This window comes from Haliotis asinina, chromosome 11 (assembly GCF_037392515.1).
Source record: "Haliotis asinina isolate JCU_RB_2024 chromosome 11, JCU_Hal_asi_v2, whole genome shotgun sequence".
In the NCBI taxonomy this organism is placed as follows: Eukaryota; Metazoa; Mollusca; class Gastropoda; order Lepetellida; family Haliotidae; genus Haliotis; species Haliotis asinina.
In genome coordinates this window covers 11,452,234-11,469,918 of record NC_090290.1, presented here as the reverse complement: position 1 = coordinate 11,469,918, position 17,685 = coordinate 11,452,234, and the positions used below count along the sequence as shown (strand labels likewise).

At 40.2% G+C, this 17,685-nt stretch overlaps 1 protein-coding gene across 1 annotated transcript; it reads left to right on the top strand.

Annotated features, from left to right (window-relative positions):
- Nucleotides 1–2,017: 2,017 nt before the first annotated feature.
- Nucleotides 2,018–17,685, top strand: LOC137256352 (uncharacterized). The gene is made up of 9 exons (XM_067794138.1): nucleotides 2,018–2,097; nucleotides 6,741–6,805; nucleotides 8,064–8,150; nucleotides 9,727–9,780; nucleotides 10,503–10,580; nucleotides 13,804–13,875; nucleotides 15,103–15,404; nucleotides 16,301–16,405; nucleotides 17,167–17,685. Exons 2-9 carry the CDS (start codon nucleotides 6,781–6,783, stop codon nucleotides 17,683–17,685), a joined length of 1,242 nt encoding a protein of 413 aa, XP_067650239.1. The 5' UTR covers nucleotides 2,018–2,097; nucleotides 6,741–6,780.

Genomic DNA, 17,685 nt, shown 5'->3' with positions numbered 1-17,685 from the left:
ATACATGAGTGCAACACAGGCACAACTAATCCATGACAGCACATCTACTTCACTTACATGTTCAAATAACGACTGAGATATTATGCATGACGATGTTCATGCAAATACAATATTACATAGTCAGTAACGACTTTGACATTATGCATGACGATGTTCATACAAAGACAATATTACATAGTCAGTAACGACTTTGACATTATGCAGGACGATGTTCATGCAAAGACACTATTACACAGTCAGTAACGACTTTGACATTATGCATGACGATGTTCATGCAAAGACACTATATACATGATATTGCCACTTTCTATTCATAAATAAGACATTTTAGTCATGGCATTAAATAATATAATATCAGAGTTGTAGAAGAAAGCTTACCTTAAATAGAATGTAGAATTCCGTAAGTCAATGATCAGTCAGGGAGATGTTTCAACATTTATTGTGAGGTCAAGTGTGTAGACAAGAAATCACTGACCTCTTTTTATAGCCGAAACACCACTGATCAATGTTGGAATTCTTTTGTGATTGGCCTAAAAGGTGCAATCGGTGTTTTAATTACCATTTTGATTGGTTGACCAAGATCAGATATTTTTACTATTGGTCACTGATTGAACAAGCCGAAATGAATTTTTGGAAGGGCAGTCACGTGACCGTGACAGGATTATTACACCGACTTAATTACGGTTTGTTTTACAACTTCCTACAGCTGATGTCACCTGGTCGTGACAACAGTAGTTGGGGCTAATTAGCTTGGGGTTAATTAGACTGGATTTATTGCAGTTGTGGTCTGGATGTCTATACCACGTGTCATTAAGACATTTGCTAGTGCAATAAACAATAGCTTGAGTTTTAAGAGTGACATGTTCAATGGTATATGGCCTGTGTTAATTATTCTTGCCAGGTGCGTTACATCAGTTTGAACCATGACATGAAGGCTTATTAATGTGACATTTCAAAATTGCAACTCTTCAAAATGAATGTGAACTCACAGAAAGATATAAGTGGCAAACATATACAAAATACATACATACAAAAAAAATATACAAATATGAAGAATACAAAGATAAATTGTGCACTGTCACAATGTTAATAGTAACATAGTAGTAATATCATAATAGTAATATAGTAATAGTGGTATAGAAATATAGTAATAGTCAACTTATAGGACTTTATCTTTAAAGTACGTATGCTAGTACATGAATGTAGCATGGTTAGTCAGGAGTCAAGGTCGTCCGGCCCTCACTCCTTAGCATCCCTCGACGGATCCAAACTAAACTCAATGTACGTATCTGCTCAATCCGTTTTCACAGCGGCACTGAAGTACCGTATAAGCTGTCTTATAACGGCCATTTATTAATGTGGAGATATATGAGAATGTTCCTAGCTGAATAGACGCGTAAACAGTTTAATACCTTTCCAAATACCTAGAAAAAGCACAGACTAAATATTTATTGAATATCGCAATTATCGAGTAGATATTCTGTATTTGATCGGAATCAGTTCACCAGTTCACCACCGATGGATAAAAACGTGATACATCTATTTAATTTTAATAGTATTTCTAAATATGTGGTAATCTTTCACGAATTAGAGTTTGTTACTCGTCTCGATTTAACATGCAGCTGAGACGTTTTGAATACTTCTTTGTAGCTGTTATTACATTGCATCCATGCTTGTTATAAACGTTATAACAAACTCTATTCTCCTACGGATTGTATATAAGGGGAAAAGGTATTTTAATGAACAAAATATATGCGCCTGGGCAATTATTCCATCGAATACGGTACCCTGAGCAGGCAGGCTTCTTGGCGCGTCAACGTGTTGGGCGTTGCCTCGACACCACAGCCGAGAATGCCATCGCGAGAGCAAAAAAAAATAATAAATAAATAAAAACAGTTACACAGCGTCACGTGACCAGAATATAAGCCTTAGAGGGGAGAACGAGGAACTCAGCGCATCAGTTTGCGAGAGTTTATGACATGGAATTTAAGAGCCGAGACATGGGGAGTAAGCAAGACCAGAACTTGTCAATATTCGACTGTAGTATTCTTTGTCTGGAGCGGTAGTGAACTACATTGGAGGGACAATCAAATGCAGGTAAGCAAGCTGTCCTTAAGAGATTTATTAACAAATCCTATTTTATGACAGATCCACTGAAAATGTCCTTCCGCTCGTATTTACAAACAAATCGCATGTTCATTGCTGTGCCTCTATGAATAGCGTTATAGAGAAATTGGTACTCTTTCACTTCTTTGTGTGCCATTTTAGAAGTTGGAAAGTACGATATTGACAACGTATGTGGATAACAAGTTCTTGTGTTTCGGAACGTCACTCCAGAAGTTGTTATCCATAAAGTTTGTCAGTATTGTACTTTTGCTGTTGTTTGTGGTGGATTCTATATGTATTTAATCTCTGCGTGGATGCATATGGTCTGCATGAAACACGCAAACTATGGGCGTGGGTAATTGTAGGATGTAGTGTTACAGCTTTATAACAGCTTTCACCCAAACTCAGTTCACTAGATAAACTGAAGGACACATACAAAGTTCGAACGTGGATCGAGTGAGTGAGTGAGTGAGTGAGTGAGTGAGTGCGTGAGTTTAGCTTTACGTCACACTCAGCAATGCTCCAACTATATGGCAGGGGTCTGTAAATAATCGAATCTGGACCAGACACTCAAGTGATCAAAGCATGAGTATCGATCTATGCAAATGGGATGTGTCAACCAAGTCATCGAGCCTTACAACCCGATCCCGTTAATCACCTCTTACAACAAGCATGGGTTACTGAGGATCAGTTCTTACGCGGACCTTCACGGGTTTGACGTAGATCGCACACAAAACTTCCAATGTAGGCGGTGTCTGAGTTAATTACATAACCAGGACCTACAACAACCTAAAGCATCAGTTTATCTGAAACTGGGGAACTGAATCTGACGAGCGAACGTTGTAACCACTAGGCTATCCTAAATCTGATTCGTTGAAATTTTATCAATTTTCAAATATCAGTTTTATGCTCTTGTCAAGGAAAGCTTAAGAGATGTTTCATGTTAATCTTGACAAATCTTTTCTGTAAATAAGGAAGTTAAGGAAACAGGATTGCAGTGCTTAACCTGTCGTGATTTGACGGGAAACGTGCCGATAAGAAAAATCATTTCGATGTATTGGTATTAACACGCTTTTATCTCAGCGTTCCATGTCCAATATTATGTTTAAAGTCATGTTCTTCTACCAAACGTTTATACATCGGTTATACATAGCTGCATTCCATTCTGCGTCCTTCACTTCCGTCTCAACTCAGTGTAATTCCATTAAACGTGAACACCGTAACACGATCCGTTAAAAATCGGGCAAAGCAAAACAAACCCAAGCTTTGAGAATACACGTCCGTGTTGATTTTACTTGTAACGATGTTTCTAATGTGATATGCTAACTCTCTGCAACAGCCCCGCTTAAATGTCTTGTGATGGGGCCTGTGGTATGCTGTCGAGTAACATAATCCGTGTCATTATCGGACGTCACAGCTCATCGCGAACCACGCAGAGCAAATACAGGAAACCATTCTTCGAAACTGTATCTAGGACATGTCCGGACACTCTAACCTTCCAGTTCATATTTGTTCTTTGTTGGTTCACGACCCACACAGCAATATTCCAGCTATATGGCGGCGGTCTGTAAATAATCGAGCCTGGACCAGACAATCCAATGATCAACATCATGAGCATCGATCTATGCAACTGGGATTCGATAACATGTCTTAACAAGGTCAGCCAGTCTGAGTCACCTCTTACAACAAGCATGGGTTACTGAAGGCCAACATTCTAACTCGGACCATCACTGTTCTTCCGATTCCGAAATATGTAACCGACAAAACGTAAACATACGTTTCATTCATTTGGAATTTGTAACTTTAGAGAGGAGTAGATCATCTACAGATAACACAAATTAACGGCTTTTGTCTTATGAATGAATATAAAATGAGACCTGTGCATAAAGGGCACAAGAAATGATGAATTCTTCGTCCCTACTCGACAAGCTGAAAACACAATACCGAAATATTAAAGTAAATGGTTCTTCGATGTGATGTATCTGTACTTATTGGGGGCTGTAACCTCAAAAGAGGTTAAGGTACAGTACCGAGGGGGTACGTAAGTACACAAACATTCAAAGTAAATTAAGACGTTCCACGTTCCAAATCGTATAATACGTGTCTTTTTAATGTATGGCTAGATTTCCCAAATTGCTAACAGCTGAAGAGATGATAAAAATCCAGCTAGGGTCCATTCAGGAAGCAAATTTACTGTAAATCCCCATGGTCCCTAGTCTAGTGATCTACCTTAAGTTTTTGGCAATATATGACCTGTTTGTATGTTGTTCTGTCATCTATTGTTCAACTGTTTTAGATCTAATTACTAGTTTGAAATCCGGATCTGTGGTAATCTGGTTACTTTAAACAGGGGGAATATATAGAGGGGGAGAAGAAACTCCTCGAAAAGCCGCTGAACGTATGTCTCGGGTCGTTACGTAACCAGTGTAGCCAATATGGTGGCAGCGTAGTATTTAAGATTGAGCCCGGTTTATTTTCAACTGCTGATTAAATTCGCTGAGTGTTGTAACAACTGAAATCAAACATGTAGAAGATAGGTTAACTATTTTGTCACTTCAGTTTAAGTCAAATAATTGGTATTAGTTTCCGAATAAGGACAGTAGATTTGTAGTAAAGTTTCAACTCGGTAAGTTATAACTCACTGGCTTCTATTCTCGATTCACCGCGAGGATAGACTAAATTGTGCAGATAACAACTCCTTCACACATTCGTTTAATTTTTAGAAGGAGAACATACCTTTAGTTGAAAGGTGTTTGCAAGTAATAGTGACAGTTTTATGACTTAAAAATTGTTAGGATGTAATAGGTGTGTTAAAAATATGACATTTCGCCACTGAAATGCAATACGCCGTTGTTTGAGTATTCCTAGTTACTTCCTCAAAAACATCTTTCACATACACCTTTAATTCATATGAGGGGAATATACTGTCGGGTGAAATGTGCTTGCAAGTAATAGTGATAGTTTCATAATCGAAAAAAGAAAGTTAGGGTGTATTTGAGGTGTGTGAAAAATGTGACATATTGCCGATCTGATCTGATTCGCCAGTGATGCTTGAGGGTTATAGGTCTCCTTTCTTGTGGATCGTATTATTTGACAAAACTGGAAAGGTGTTATAGAGGGTTTTACACAATATTTGTAGGGCAGTGTGGCAGTGTCAGTTAACATTTTGTTCATGTCCATTCCATTCCCCACGTGCAATAAGCTATCTGAATTAATTATTAATGTAAACAAAAATGTTTCAAAGTAGATTTTTTAAAAGGGCAGTTGATGTTAACACGTGTTCTCGAGATACTTTTGCTTTTTCTAACATGTTTTGGAAGGGAGGTCGCGGTGTATCATTTATTCTTTCATTCATTCATTCATTCACATATGTACTTCTTTCTTTTATTTTTTCGTTATTTCGTTCATTCACTCACATAATGCTTGCTCTTAATTCTTACTATAATTCCTTCATTCATTGTAAAATTTCGACTGATACAATAAACTGGCTGAAGTTCTGTTAAACCAGGGATAATCTACAACGTATATACTCTATATAGTCTCCCTGGTTAAACACAACTGAAGTTGCACTGGGAACGAGCCAAGTCCCTGTGTGCGTTGGAGCATGACGAGGCACACGTTAATTAGTACAAATGGTAAAGAAAGTAAGCGAGTGACCTATCCCTGTTGTAGAGTATCCCTGATTTAAAGTACTTCGCTGACATTTTTTTACAATTTATCATTAATTATCAAGCATAAAATTAAATGTTGTCGTCACGATATGGCTGAAATATACGCCGTAAAGCTAGTAAACAAGAATAGATATCATATGACTGTATAAACAATTCAATCAATATAGGCTCCGCACGAACCCAACATTAATAGCATACTCTGCATCCCTGTGTAATGAAGTTAACTCAACCTGCCGTTTGTGCCATTTGACCTCCCTTGTCATGCATATGTAGAGTAGCTCAGTTCAGGCTGAACAAGCGTGGAAGAGACAGTAATCCATATCATTATTGATATGATGCAGTCAGGGTTTAACACTCGACACTGCTTTGCCGTGTATAGGGTGGGGGTTGGTCGTTTTCATCTTTAACTCTTTACAACCCTCAAGTATGTTATAGACAGAACAGATACAATAATAGCTTCTGTTTAGCGTGCATTTCACAAGCATCGTAACTGATCTCAGTTGGAAGAAGTGCTTGTGCTTGTCAGCATTTGTCTGGCTTCCAGACGGAGAGACAATGTGTATCTATGATCGCCTGCTGTTAGTAACAGGTACAGGTGGTCTGTTATCTTAATTGCTCTGTGTCCAACCTTTGGAACGCGCCGGTCCTCGTTCTACGTACATTCTCTTTTACATCCTCAGATCTTTCTTATGATTTGAACCAATCACACCATGGCCAAGACCCCCAGCACCCACTCTTGGGTGATATCAGTCGCAACGTATGTGGGTTCTAGACGGGTACCCGGGTGGAATGATAGTACAGGGCAGTACAGATAGCGGGCAGTACCAAGTGCATGCACTGCCACTGACTCTGATGCATGGTTTATTCCTCTTGAAATTGTCATGGTATTTTATACTGGAGTTTGATACTTTCACTCTCAACTGATATTTGTCTGCCATGACCTCATCATCGACATACTTGCAGGCACGTCTTGAACAACTAGCCCCGCCCTGATGATGTCACCATGACACGCCTGAAGGCTGCGTTTCGTATGTATGATTTGCATTTTTCTATATTTTATAAAAGGGAGAAAACTCCGATGACAATTTCAACTCTGTTTCTCACACACACTAGCATTTGCATTTTCATCCACAAATGCATGTGCAGTGGTAAGTATCTAATGTCGGGTATACGTAATACGGGTTAGCACCATAAAACTGACAATAGTGCGGACACGCGTTCACTGAGAACCACACACATACACACGCATAGAGACACACGCACATATACAATGAGAGAGACACAGACACACAGACACACACACACACACACACACGTAGACGGAGACATATAGGCACACATAAACAGAGACACACACATACATAAATAAACACAAATACACAGAGAGAGACGCGCAGACACATACAGGGAGAAACACACATACAGAGAGAGGAAACACATACATACACATACAGAGAGAGAACGAGGCACAGAAACATGCTCACAGAGACAGTGAGACACACATAGACAGACACTGAAAAGGACAAACACAGATACACACACACGCTCAGATACCCCCCGCCCCCCAACCCCCCTCCCCTAACAAACACACACACATATACACACACACGCCAACATACACGCTAAAATACACACACAAAACCATGTATACAGGCACAATCGAATAGATACTGACACAGAAATACTCACAGACGCCCACTCATACAAACACACATACACAAGCACACATACACAGACAGACACACAAACACAGACAGGCAGACGTGACTGTATCAGTGAAATAGTTTGAAACACAGTATCAATCTGCCTTCCTCTCTCCTGTTTACATTTCCCTGCATTTTCCTTATCTGGCCCTTACATTGTGACACCACACCCATTTCTGGTGTCCTCTGTCGTGATACTGCTGAACTATTGCAGAAAGTGGCATGTAAGTAACCTCACTCTCTTACTCACATTCACACGAGTAGCGAAAAAACATGCAATTAATGCTAGCATTATTTGATAAATGCGAAAAATGCGTCGATAATATACTTGCATTAAAATAATAACGCATTTCAGTTTGACCATGTCTAAATTTGAGAACTTAACACAAAGCGGAAATCTGTTGTCATTATTGTCTTCAGGTTAGCATTCATCATAACAATACCAAAGATAACAACACTTTTGACAAATTCTCATAACATTAATTCACAAATCAGCCCAAACTTTAAGGTACCCATCGAAGCGTATGCGGTAGATATTCCAGAGTGCACTTTCAATAATTTACTCATCTTTTCCAACTTTCAGTGGCACTGCTTGGTTTCTTGTGTGTCGTTGCCTTACTCCTCATCAAGGATGTAAGAGGAACTAAAGGTCGAGGCGTTAACAAGCTGAGTATGTATATTAGGCTACATAAAAAAACATAAATGTTTCTCGGGCACATTTTTTTTGTGCAAAAGTAACGAGAGCGGCATGACTTTTAAAAAAAAATTTGATAGGAAAAAGCGAGGAGGGAGGAACACATTTTTATTTTTTTTATATCAGTAAGACAGATTGGAGTATTTAGTTAATGAGTTGTAGATTCAGTCAAACTCGTTCTTACAGACACTCATGCTTATAGTGGACAAATTGATGAGCGTGACGCGGTTAAGTCAAAATCATTGTTTTTAAATGGGAATAAAAATGTTATGCGCACAAATAAAAGTGACGCGCCGATGCCCGAGAAACATTTCACTTTTTTATTTAGCCTTAATGATATACATGTATGTTTCTGGGCGAAGGAAAGGATACACGTAAAAAGAAGAGAAATACTAAACAAGCTAAAGGTTGACTGAAACAGTCAGTGAACACTGCAAAATGATAGTCCAGACATATGAATCATATACATCGCTACTGAATTGCCTCGTCTTGCTTCTTTCACCTGCTCCCCTCTCATCGCTGGGTTGTATACGTATTTCGCCTCTATGTGTGTGTTTGTGTGTGTGTTTGTGTGTGTGTTTGTGTGTGTGTGTGTGTGTGTGTGTGTGTGTGTGTGTGTGTGCCACACGCAAACTGTAGCGCTAATGGGTTGCGCAACATAGAGAAAACGGTCAGTGTTCTTACTTGCGAGCGAAGCGAGCAAAGGTTGGCAAAGTACTTTCTTCGCTTCGGTGTCAAAATAAAATATCGCCACCATCAAAGGTATGCACCCATTTCTTCACTGGGCTGTGCTTTCACATTTCCACCCCCGTGTTGAACAATTACTCACTTGAAATGTTTTTTATTCAACATTTCAAGCGCAACTCGTGGTATATGAGACCGTTCTTCGCCTCCATTCCCCCTTCCAGCTTCCGGTTCAGCGGTGTGAAGGAACAGGAGAGTATTATTCCATCTGGAATATTTACAGTTACCTCCCCTGCTTCATTCGCCTATTACGCCAGAAGCGTTTTTATGTGGAATAAATGTTGCGAAAATTCCAACAATAGCGACGTCAGATAAGACCAATAAACTCCAACAGGTTCATGATAAAATTAGGCAATATGGTATTTCTGTTTATTTATGTTTATTCTTGTTTCGTCACTCCCTTCAACCGGAAGCTGGCAGGGGTAATGGAGGCGAAGAACGAATTTAATACCATGAGTGGCGCTTAAAATGTTGAATAAAACATGTTTCACGTGAGTAATTATTAAACATGGGGTAGGAAATCTGAGATCACAACTAAGTGAGGAAATAAGAGTGCTCCTTTGATCGTGGCGATATTATAATTTGACATGAAAAATATTTTTCTATCCGAAGCGAGGGAAATACGTTGCCAACCTTTGCTCGCTTCGCTCGCATATAAGAAGACTTGTCATGTTCTCTATGCTGCGCAACGCCATTTGCGACACAGAGCCTGTGATTATACAGACTGGGGAAAACGTGTTTTCAGGTTTCAAGCATAGGGAATGCAATTTGTCTTCATGTCTTTCCATGAATTAATATGTTCTTTCAGGATTTAAGCGTCGGCCTGGCCCAACTTTCATTCACGAAATAGAGAAGCTAGACGGTAAATATATGGGCATTACTCATGATGATCAGTTTACTTTACACGGGGGATATAGGTGACTCATTCGCATATAATCATGTAATTGTGCAGGGATTTTTAACACTTCAGGTGTGCCCAGACAATCCATTGATGAACAACATGAGCATCGATCTATGCAATGGGGACGCGATGACATGTGTCAACCAAGTCAGTCAGTCTGACCGCCCGATTCCGCTAGTAGCCTCTCACGACAAGCGCAAGTTACTGATGATCGATTGAGACCAGGGTTTTCGTTTCACAAAACTCTCGTAAGCCTAAGATCTCGTAACTTTTCTCGTAGCATCCATAGCTCCTGTGTTGTAGTATATATATATAGGAGGCACAATGGCTACGAGAAAACTTACGAGATCTTAGGCTTACGGGAGCTTTGTGAAACGGGGCCCTGGATGTCAAGTCATATGGAATAACCTGCATTTGCAGGAGATAGGAATGCATTTGAAACGTGGATTTGACAAAGAATTTACAAAGCGTCTCTGAGCTGATGCGTGGTGAAATAACATTCATCGATGTACTAGAAGTATATTATCCCGCACAGAACACTGTCAAACAAGCAGTGTGTGAACAGCATGGCGCCTATGCGGAGAACACTAATGGTCCATTCGGTTGACCACATGTTTTGATTCTGCTTCCAGTTTTCGCATCGCGTGTCACATTATCATCACTGTCAATGCATATGATTTCAGATATGGAGCTTGTGGCACATAGCAACACGCAGGACGACGTGACGCAGCTAGTTGACCTATTCCAGGATAAAGTAACAAGTACGATTTTCGTTTCCGTTAATTCTCGTTCTTACATTTAAAGTGTAAAACTTTGTCAGATTAGATAGATACATAGTAAGTTGTATGAATCAGAATGTGTGACTGGCAAGAGCCGATAAATTTACCATAAAGCAGGTCACAAGATATAGTCACAAGAATGGCAAGACTCGATAAATTACCATAAAACAGGGATAGTCACAAGACTGGCGAGAGTTGAAACATTACCATAAAACAGGGATGGTCACAAGACTGGCAAGAGTGGAGAAATTACCATAAAACAGGGATGGTCACAAGACTGGCGAGAGTGGAGAAATTACCATAAAACAGGGATGGTCACAAGACTGGCAAGAGTGGAGAAATTACCATAAAACAGGGATGGTCACAAGACTGGCAAGAGTGGAGAAATTACCATAAAACAGGGATGGTCACAAGACTGGCGAGAGTGGAGAAATTACCATAAAACAGGGATGGTCACAAGACTGGCGAGAGTGGAGAAACTGCCATAAAACAGGGATAGTCACAAGACTGGCAAGAGTGGAGAAATTGCCATAAAACAGGGATAGTCACAAGACTGGCAAGAGTGGAGAAATTACCATAAACCAGGGATAGTCACAAGACTGGCAAGAGTGGAGAAATTACCATAAAACAGGGATAGTCACAAGACTGGCAAGAGTGGAGAAATTACCATAAACCAGGGATAGTCACAAGACTGGCAAGAGTGGAGAAATTGCCATAAAACAGGGATAGTCACAAGACTGGCAAGAGTGGAGAAATTACCATAAACCAGGGATAGTCACAAGACTGGCGAGAGTGGAGAAACTACCATAAACCAGGGATAGTCACAAGACTGGCAAGAGTGGAGAAATTACCATAAACCAGGGATAGTCACAAGACTGGCAAGAGTGGAGAAATTACCATAAACCAGGGATAGTCACAAGACTGGCAAGAGTGGAGAAATTACCATAAACCAGGGATAGTCACAAGACTGGCAAGAGTGGAGAAATTGCCATAAAACAGGGATGGTCACAAGACTGGCAAGAGTGGAGAAATTACCATAAAACAGGGATGGTCACAAGACTGGCGAGAGTGGAGAAATTACCATAAACCAGGGATAGTCACAAGACTGGCGAGAGTGGAGAAATTACCATAAAACAGGGATGGTCACAAGACTGGCGAGAGTGGAGAAATTACCATAAAACAGGGATGGTCACAAGACTGGCAAGAGTGGAGAAATTACCATAAACCAGGGATAGTCACAAGACTGGCGAGAGTGGAGAAATTACCATAAACCAGGGATAGTCACAAGACTGGCAAGAGTGGAGAAATTACCATAAACCAGGGATAGTCACAAGACTGGCGAGAGTGGAGAAATTACCATAAACCAGGGATAGTCACAAGACTGGCGAGAGTGGAGAAATTACCATAAAACAGGGATAGTCACAAGACTGGCAAGAGTGGAGAAATTACCATAAACCAGGGATAGTCACAAGACTGGCGAGAGTGGAGAAATTACCATAAACCAGGGATAGTCACAAGACTGGCGAGAGTGGAGAAATTACCATAAAACAGGGATAGTCACAAGACTGGCGAGAGTGGAGAAATTACCATAAACCAGGGATAGTCACAAGACTGGCAAGAGTGGAGAAATTACCATAAACCAGGGATAGTCAGAAGACTGGCAAGAGTGGAGAAATTACCATAAACCAGGGATAGTCACAAGACTGGCAAGAGTGGAGAAATTACCATAAACCAGGGATAGTCACAAGACTGGCAAGAGTGGAGAAATTACCATAAACCAGGGATAGTCACAAGACTGGCGAGAGTGGAGAAATTACCATAAAACAGGGATGGTCACAAGACTGGCGAGAGTGGAGAAATCACCATAAACCAGGGATGGTAACAAGACTGGCGAGAGTGGAGAAATTACCATAAACCAGGGATAGTCACAAGACTGGCAAGAGTGGAGAAATTACCATAAACCAGGGATAGTCACAAGACTGGCAAGAGTGGAGAAATTACCATAAACCAGGGACAGTCACAAGACACTCAGCGCAAGTGGAATGTTCACGGCAATGGGTACACGTCAGAATTGGGCGTTCCATCTTTTGTCAGTGATACTTCTGATTTCTGATCGTTAAACATTCTGAAAAAAACTTCACTAAAGCCTTGAACGTTATAACCATGATGAAGCAGCGCTTGAGCAGTAATCGTATAACCTTCTTTGAAATGTATCCAGAATAGCACTCTCGATTGTTCATTAAAAGCTGTGAGTGATAACAATTTTAAACCGCTTTTAGCAATATTCCAACCATATCACGACGAAATACGCTTCACACACTGGACCCACGTGGGGAATCGAACCCTGGTCACTTGAACCACCAGGATACGCCACCGCCCTTAAAAGCTGTGGACGGAAGACACTTAAGGCTAGAGTATTTCTCGAGATATGGGCGGTGCAAATTGGAGTGAGTGAGTGAGTTTAGTTTTACGCCACGCTCAGCAATATTCCAGCTATATGGTGGTGGTCTGTAAATAATCGAGTCTGGACCAGACAATCCAGTGATCAACACCATGAGCATTGATCTGCGCAATTGGGAACCGATGACATGTGTGAACCAAGTCAGCGAGCCTGACCACCCGATCCCGTTAGTCGCCTCGCACAGTCGACTTTCATGGTAATCATGGGTTGCTGAAGACCTATTCTACCCCGGGACCTTCATGAGTCGGTGCTAACTGGAAAGCTGGATCTTCTTTTTTGTCACAGGACCCGTGAAGGTCCGGAGTAGAATAGGCCATCAGCAACCCATGTTTGCCATAATAGGCGACTAAGCTTGTCGTAAGAAGCGATTGTCTGGTCCTGACTCAATTATTTACACACCGTCGATAATATAGCTGGAACACATGTATTGCTGAGTGCGGCGTAAGGCTACACTCACCCACTCACTTCAGTGTTGTAAGTACATTGTGTTTTTTTGTATTCCCTCCATATACGGTTTCCCTTTGGCGCACAACACATTTGTATCTCGTGCTGAACTTTTTCACGTGTAATTACTGATGTTTGTAGAAATAAATAGACTAAACTGGTTGCCTGATGTATGAAAAAATCTAAATTTATTCCTGTTCTTTGATCAGCGCGGTACAATGAAAACTATGAAAAACCGTAATGGCTGAAACAAAACATTTAAAATGACATTTCAGAGGTTCATTGTTCCTACCTTTTCAGCGCTGAAGCGGAAAAAAATTTGGTCAGAGTTGCCTCCCTTTCCACGGTGTACAGGCAAGGAAAAGAAAGCATGTAAGTCAACCAGTATTAATACTATCAAATACTCGTTATTACGAAATCTCCATCAGTACAGAATGAAAATACCTCAGCATGTACTAGCGTTCTGTCACTAGAAACTGACATTAATTTACGGGGTGGTCAGTCTAGTGTGTGAGTGAAGTTAGTTTTACTCCGCACTCAGCACTATTAAAGCTATATTTCCGCGGTCTATAAATAATTGAGTCTGGACCCTACAAACCAGTAATCAACAGCATGAACATCGATCTGCGCAATTGGGTGAGTGAGTGAGGTAATATTTAACATCACATCGGTAATGTTTAAGGCATGTCGTGACGATAACAAATTTGACGGTTATACAGCATATCTATATAATTCATAAAAAATATATTTTATAAAACTGTGTCGTCAAAGGACCATAAAACAACTAGACAGATCGAATTTGAAAGTAGTATGAGAAGTTAAAACCAATCTCACAATTTCTGAAGGTAATTAAAGAAGACAATGCAATATAAAAATCGGCTATAGATCGCCGACAACAGAAAGTAGATCACCATTCTAGGGACCATGGGGACTTACAGTACTTTATCTACTTGCATGGATCCTAGTTAGATTTACACCATGCCTGCAGCCGCAGGCGACTGTAGGAAACATTTAGCCGAAATACAAACATACTACCTTTTAAAATGAACTGGTAAGTTTACAGTTCACTTTGAAAGATTTTTGACTTACTTGCCCTCTCCGAGAGTAATAATTTTACGATACTTTAACCCAATTCGAGGATACAGCCACTAACAATCGCACATGCAAATTTACTCTACCACTGATAAGATATAGCTCATTTCTTTAGAGACAAATTTATTTCTTTTTTATTAAAAAAACCCAAACAAACAAACAAGTATTAAATGATAATATACAGTATGAAAAAAGATCCTTTATTGTTTTGGCACTGAAATATTTATCCCTTGTGATAACGCAGTGGGAATGAGACGTGTCAACCAAATCAGCGATTCCGCTAATCGCCTCTTTCTACAAGTATCGGTTACTGAAGATCAGTTCTAACCTTGATTTTCACGGGGTGTTCAGTCTAGACTTACATGTTGTGAATAATATGAAACATTTGTTTGTCTCACCCTTGGTAAATCAGAAAATTAGACAATCATGAATTTGATGCATACCTATCTACCTCGTTAGTTTTTTCTTCTCTTGTAACACTATGTGAATATTTGAAAAATGTTTCAGTGAAACTGTGTAATGATACAGCTGCCTGCAAACAGCCACTTCCGGCAGCTGACAGCCAGGAAAACATCCGCAATGTTCTTACACCCGTGACCAAACTCAAAGAGGGGGCACTGGAGAGGATAAAGGAAGTTTTCAACATTCAGGAGAGGAGGAAATATGCCTTTGTGACGGCAGCATCAGCCGATCACTTTGATGAATCCCAGGAGATGATCATGACTCTGGATAAATACATCTTCCCTTTTCTGAGCAACTACTCGTTCTATTATTACGACATGGGTCTGAACAAAAGTCAGTTGAAACTGGTAAGCAATTTTTTCATTACAGGCTGAAGGACAGAAACACATAAGATAAAAGGGTGCTGACAGAATCAGTAGTCATATTTGTAGAATAACGTAGTATTAATAATTGTTGCAGATGTAGCATTCAAAGATGGGCATATTGTACAAGAAGCAGTCAGATAGCGCTATAAATAGTAGTATTAGTGATAAGTCCTAGGAATCGTATAATAGAGTAGGTAGTGAAAACAGTTGCAACAATAGTGGTAGTAGTAATGGCAGTAGTAGTAGTAGTAGTAGTAGAAGAAGTAGTAGTAGTAGAAGTAGCGATGGCAACCACTGCAGTTGCAGCTCTTTGAGTAGTACTAGTGATAGCAGCTGCTGCAGTAGTATTAGTGGTAGCAGTAGTAGTAGCAGTGGTAGTATTAGCAGCAGCAGCAGCAGTAGTAGTAGTAGTAGTATTAGCAGCAGTGGTAGTAGTAGTATTAGTAGCAGCAGTGGTAGTAGTAGTAGTGGCAGCAGTAGTAGCAGCTGCAGTAGTAGTAGTAGTAGTGACAGCAGCAGTAGTAGCAGCAGCAGCAATAGCAGTAGCAGCAGCAGCAGTAGTAGTGGTAGCAGTAGTAACAACAGCAGCCGTAGGGACAAAGGTTTTTGTAGTGGTAGCAGTAGTAACAACAGCAGCCGTAGGGACAAAGGTTTTTGTAGTGGCAGCAGTAGTAGCAGCAGCAGTAGTAGTGGTAGCAGCAGTAACAACAGCAGCCGTAGGGACAAAGGTTTTTGTAGTGGCAGCAGTAGTAGCAGCCGCAGCAGTAGTTATGGCAGCAGTATGATAAATAGAAGCTGTAATGGTTATTGTTGATAAACATCGACCAGTTTCACAGACAGTTAACTGACTTTCATGTTTATATCCCATGTTGTTACAGCTTCAGGAATATGGAAGAGCTGAAATAAAACGGTACCCGTTTGATTTGCTCCCTGATCGCTTTTCCTACTTGAGGTGTTACACATGGAAGCCAGTTGTAATACAGGTAAATCTATTGACATAGTTGTCTCGGGAATACACTAGGATATTTTACGGTTATGTACAATGACATGAAGGCTTTGTGACTCAGTATAAACATTTTGAGATTATGAATAGAAGGCACGTGGCACCTTTTTCTCGAGGTCCAGTCCAAAATGTGTAAACATGAATCTGTCTTTTCAGGGAGCACTGACACACAGCACCACACATGCAAACGTACACGCAAACAACCTACTTTGTAAATGTCGCCCAAAGGGAGGTGAAACAACAAACTGAATCTTGTTAGGCTAAGTAAAAAAGCGAAATATTTATTTTTATTTGTGCGCGTAATAATTTTTTATCACCATTTAAAAAAAGTAGTTTGACTTGGCCGCGTCCCAATCATCAATTTGTCCACTATAAGAATGAGAGTCTATAAGAACGAGTGTGACTGAATCTGCAGCTCAATGACACGTGCTAAACTTCCCAAGCTGTATTTCTGAGGGGAAAAAATAAAAATGTTTTCCTATTTTTCAATCTTCCGTCACTATTTTTCTATTAATAGTTTTGAAAAGTCCTACCGCCCTCGTCACTTTTGAAGAAAATGTGCCTGAAAAACATGTGTTGATTTTTATGCAGCCTTATCAAACCTATTTTCTCCTTTCGTATCCATACCTTTGGACCGGTCAGCTCTGCAGAACTTGCAAATACCTCTTCATTTTCACGAATTCATGAGTATTACTATTACTATTACTATTAGTATTACTATTCTTGTACAATCATTTCCAGGCTCATTTTGACAATGCTGAGTACACAGTTTGGTTGGACGCATCTGGAAGATTCGACAAGGGAAACCTACGTGAAATGTTCGACTTGCTGAGAGAAACAGGAGTACTTTTGTCACCATGGCCTAAATATCCTTTTGCCCAACACTGCTCAAAGTATATGTTTTCCTACTTCAACACTGAACCATGTCACTTTTCAGTTTATCACGAATCTGAAGCCAATGTTATTATGTTACACAACCAGCCATTTACACGACGACTTGTAATGGATCCATGGGTGTCGTGCGCAGTGGACCCAAACTGTATGTGTCATCCAGGTGCAACAAAACTGTACTTTTGCTCATTCAGCACCAGGAGGTATGGCAAATGTCATCGGTATGACCAGTCCGCGCTCAATTTGATTCTGTTACAGATGTTCAGAAGGAATATTCATTCTATACAGTATGCGAAAAGGAAGTATGCACATGTCTCGAGGAGGATAGGACAATTGTATCTAAAAGATATGTTCAATAAAATATCATGA

Bases quoted from the DNA above. Each gene is read 5' to 3' on its own strand.
- LOC137256352 (XM_067794138.1), top strand. From the start codon at position 6,781: ATGACACGCCTGAAGGCTGCGTTTC. The intron at 9,781-10,502 runs GTAAATATATGG...ATATGATTTCAG, and splicing joins CGAAATAGAGAAGCTAGACG to ATATGGAGCTTGTGGCACAT. The intron at 13,876-15,102 runs GTAAGTCAACCA...AAAATGTTTCAG, and splicing joins AGGCAAGGAAAAGAAAGCAT to TGAAACTGTGTAATGATACA.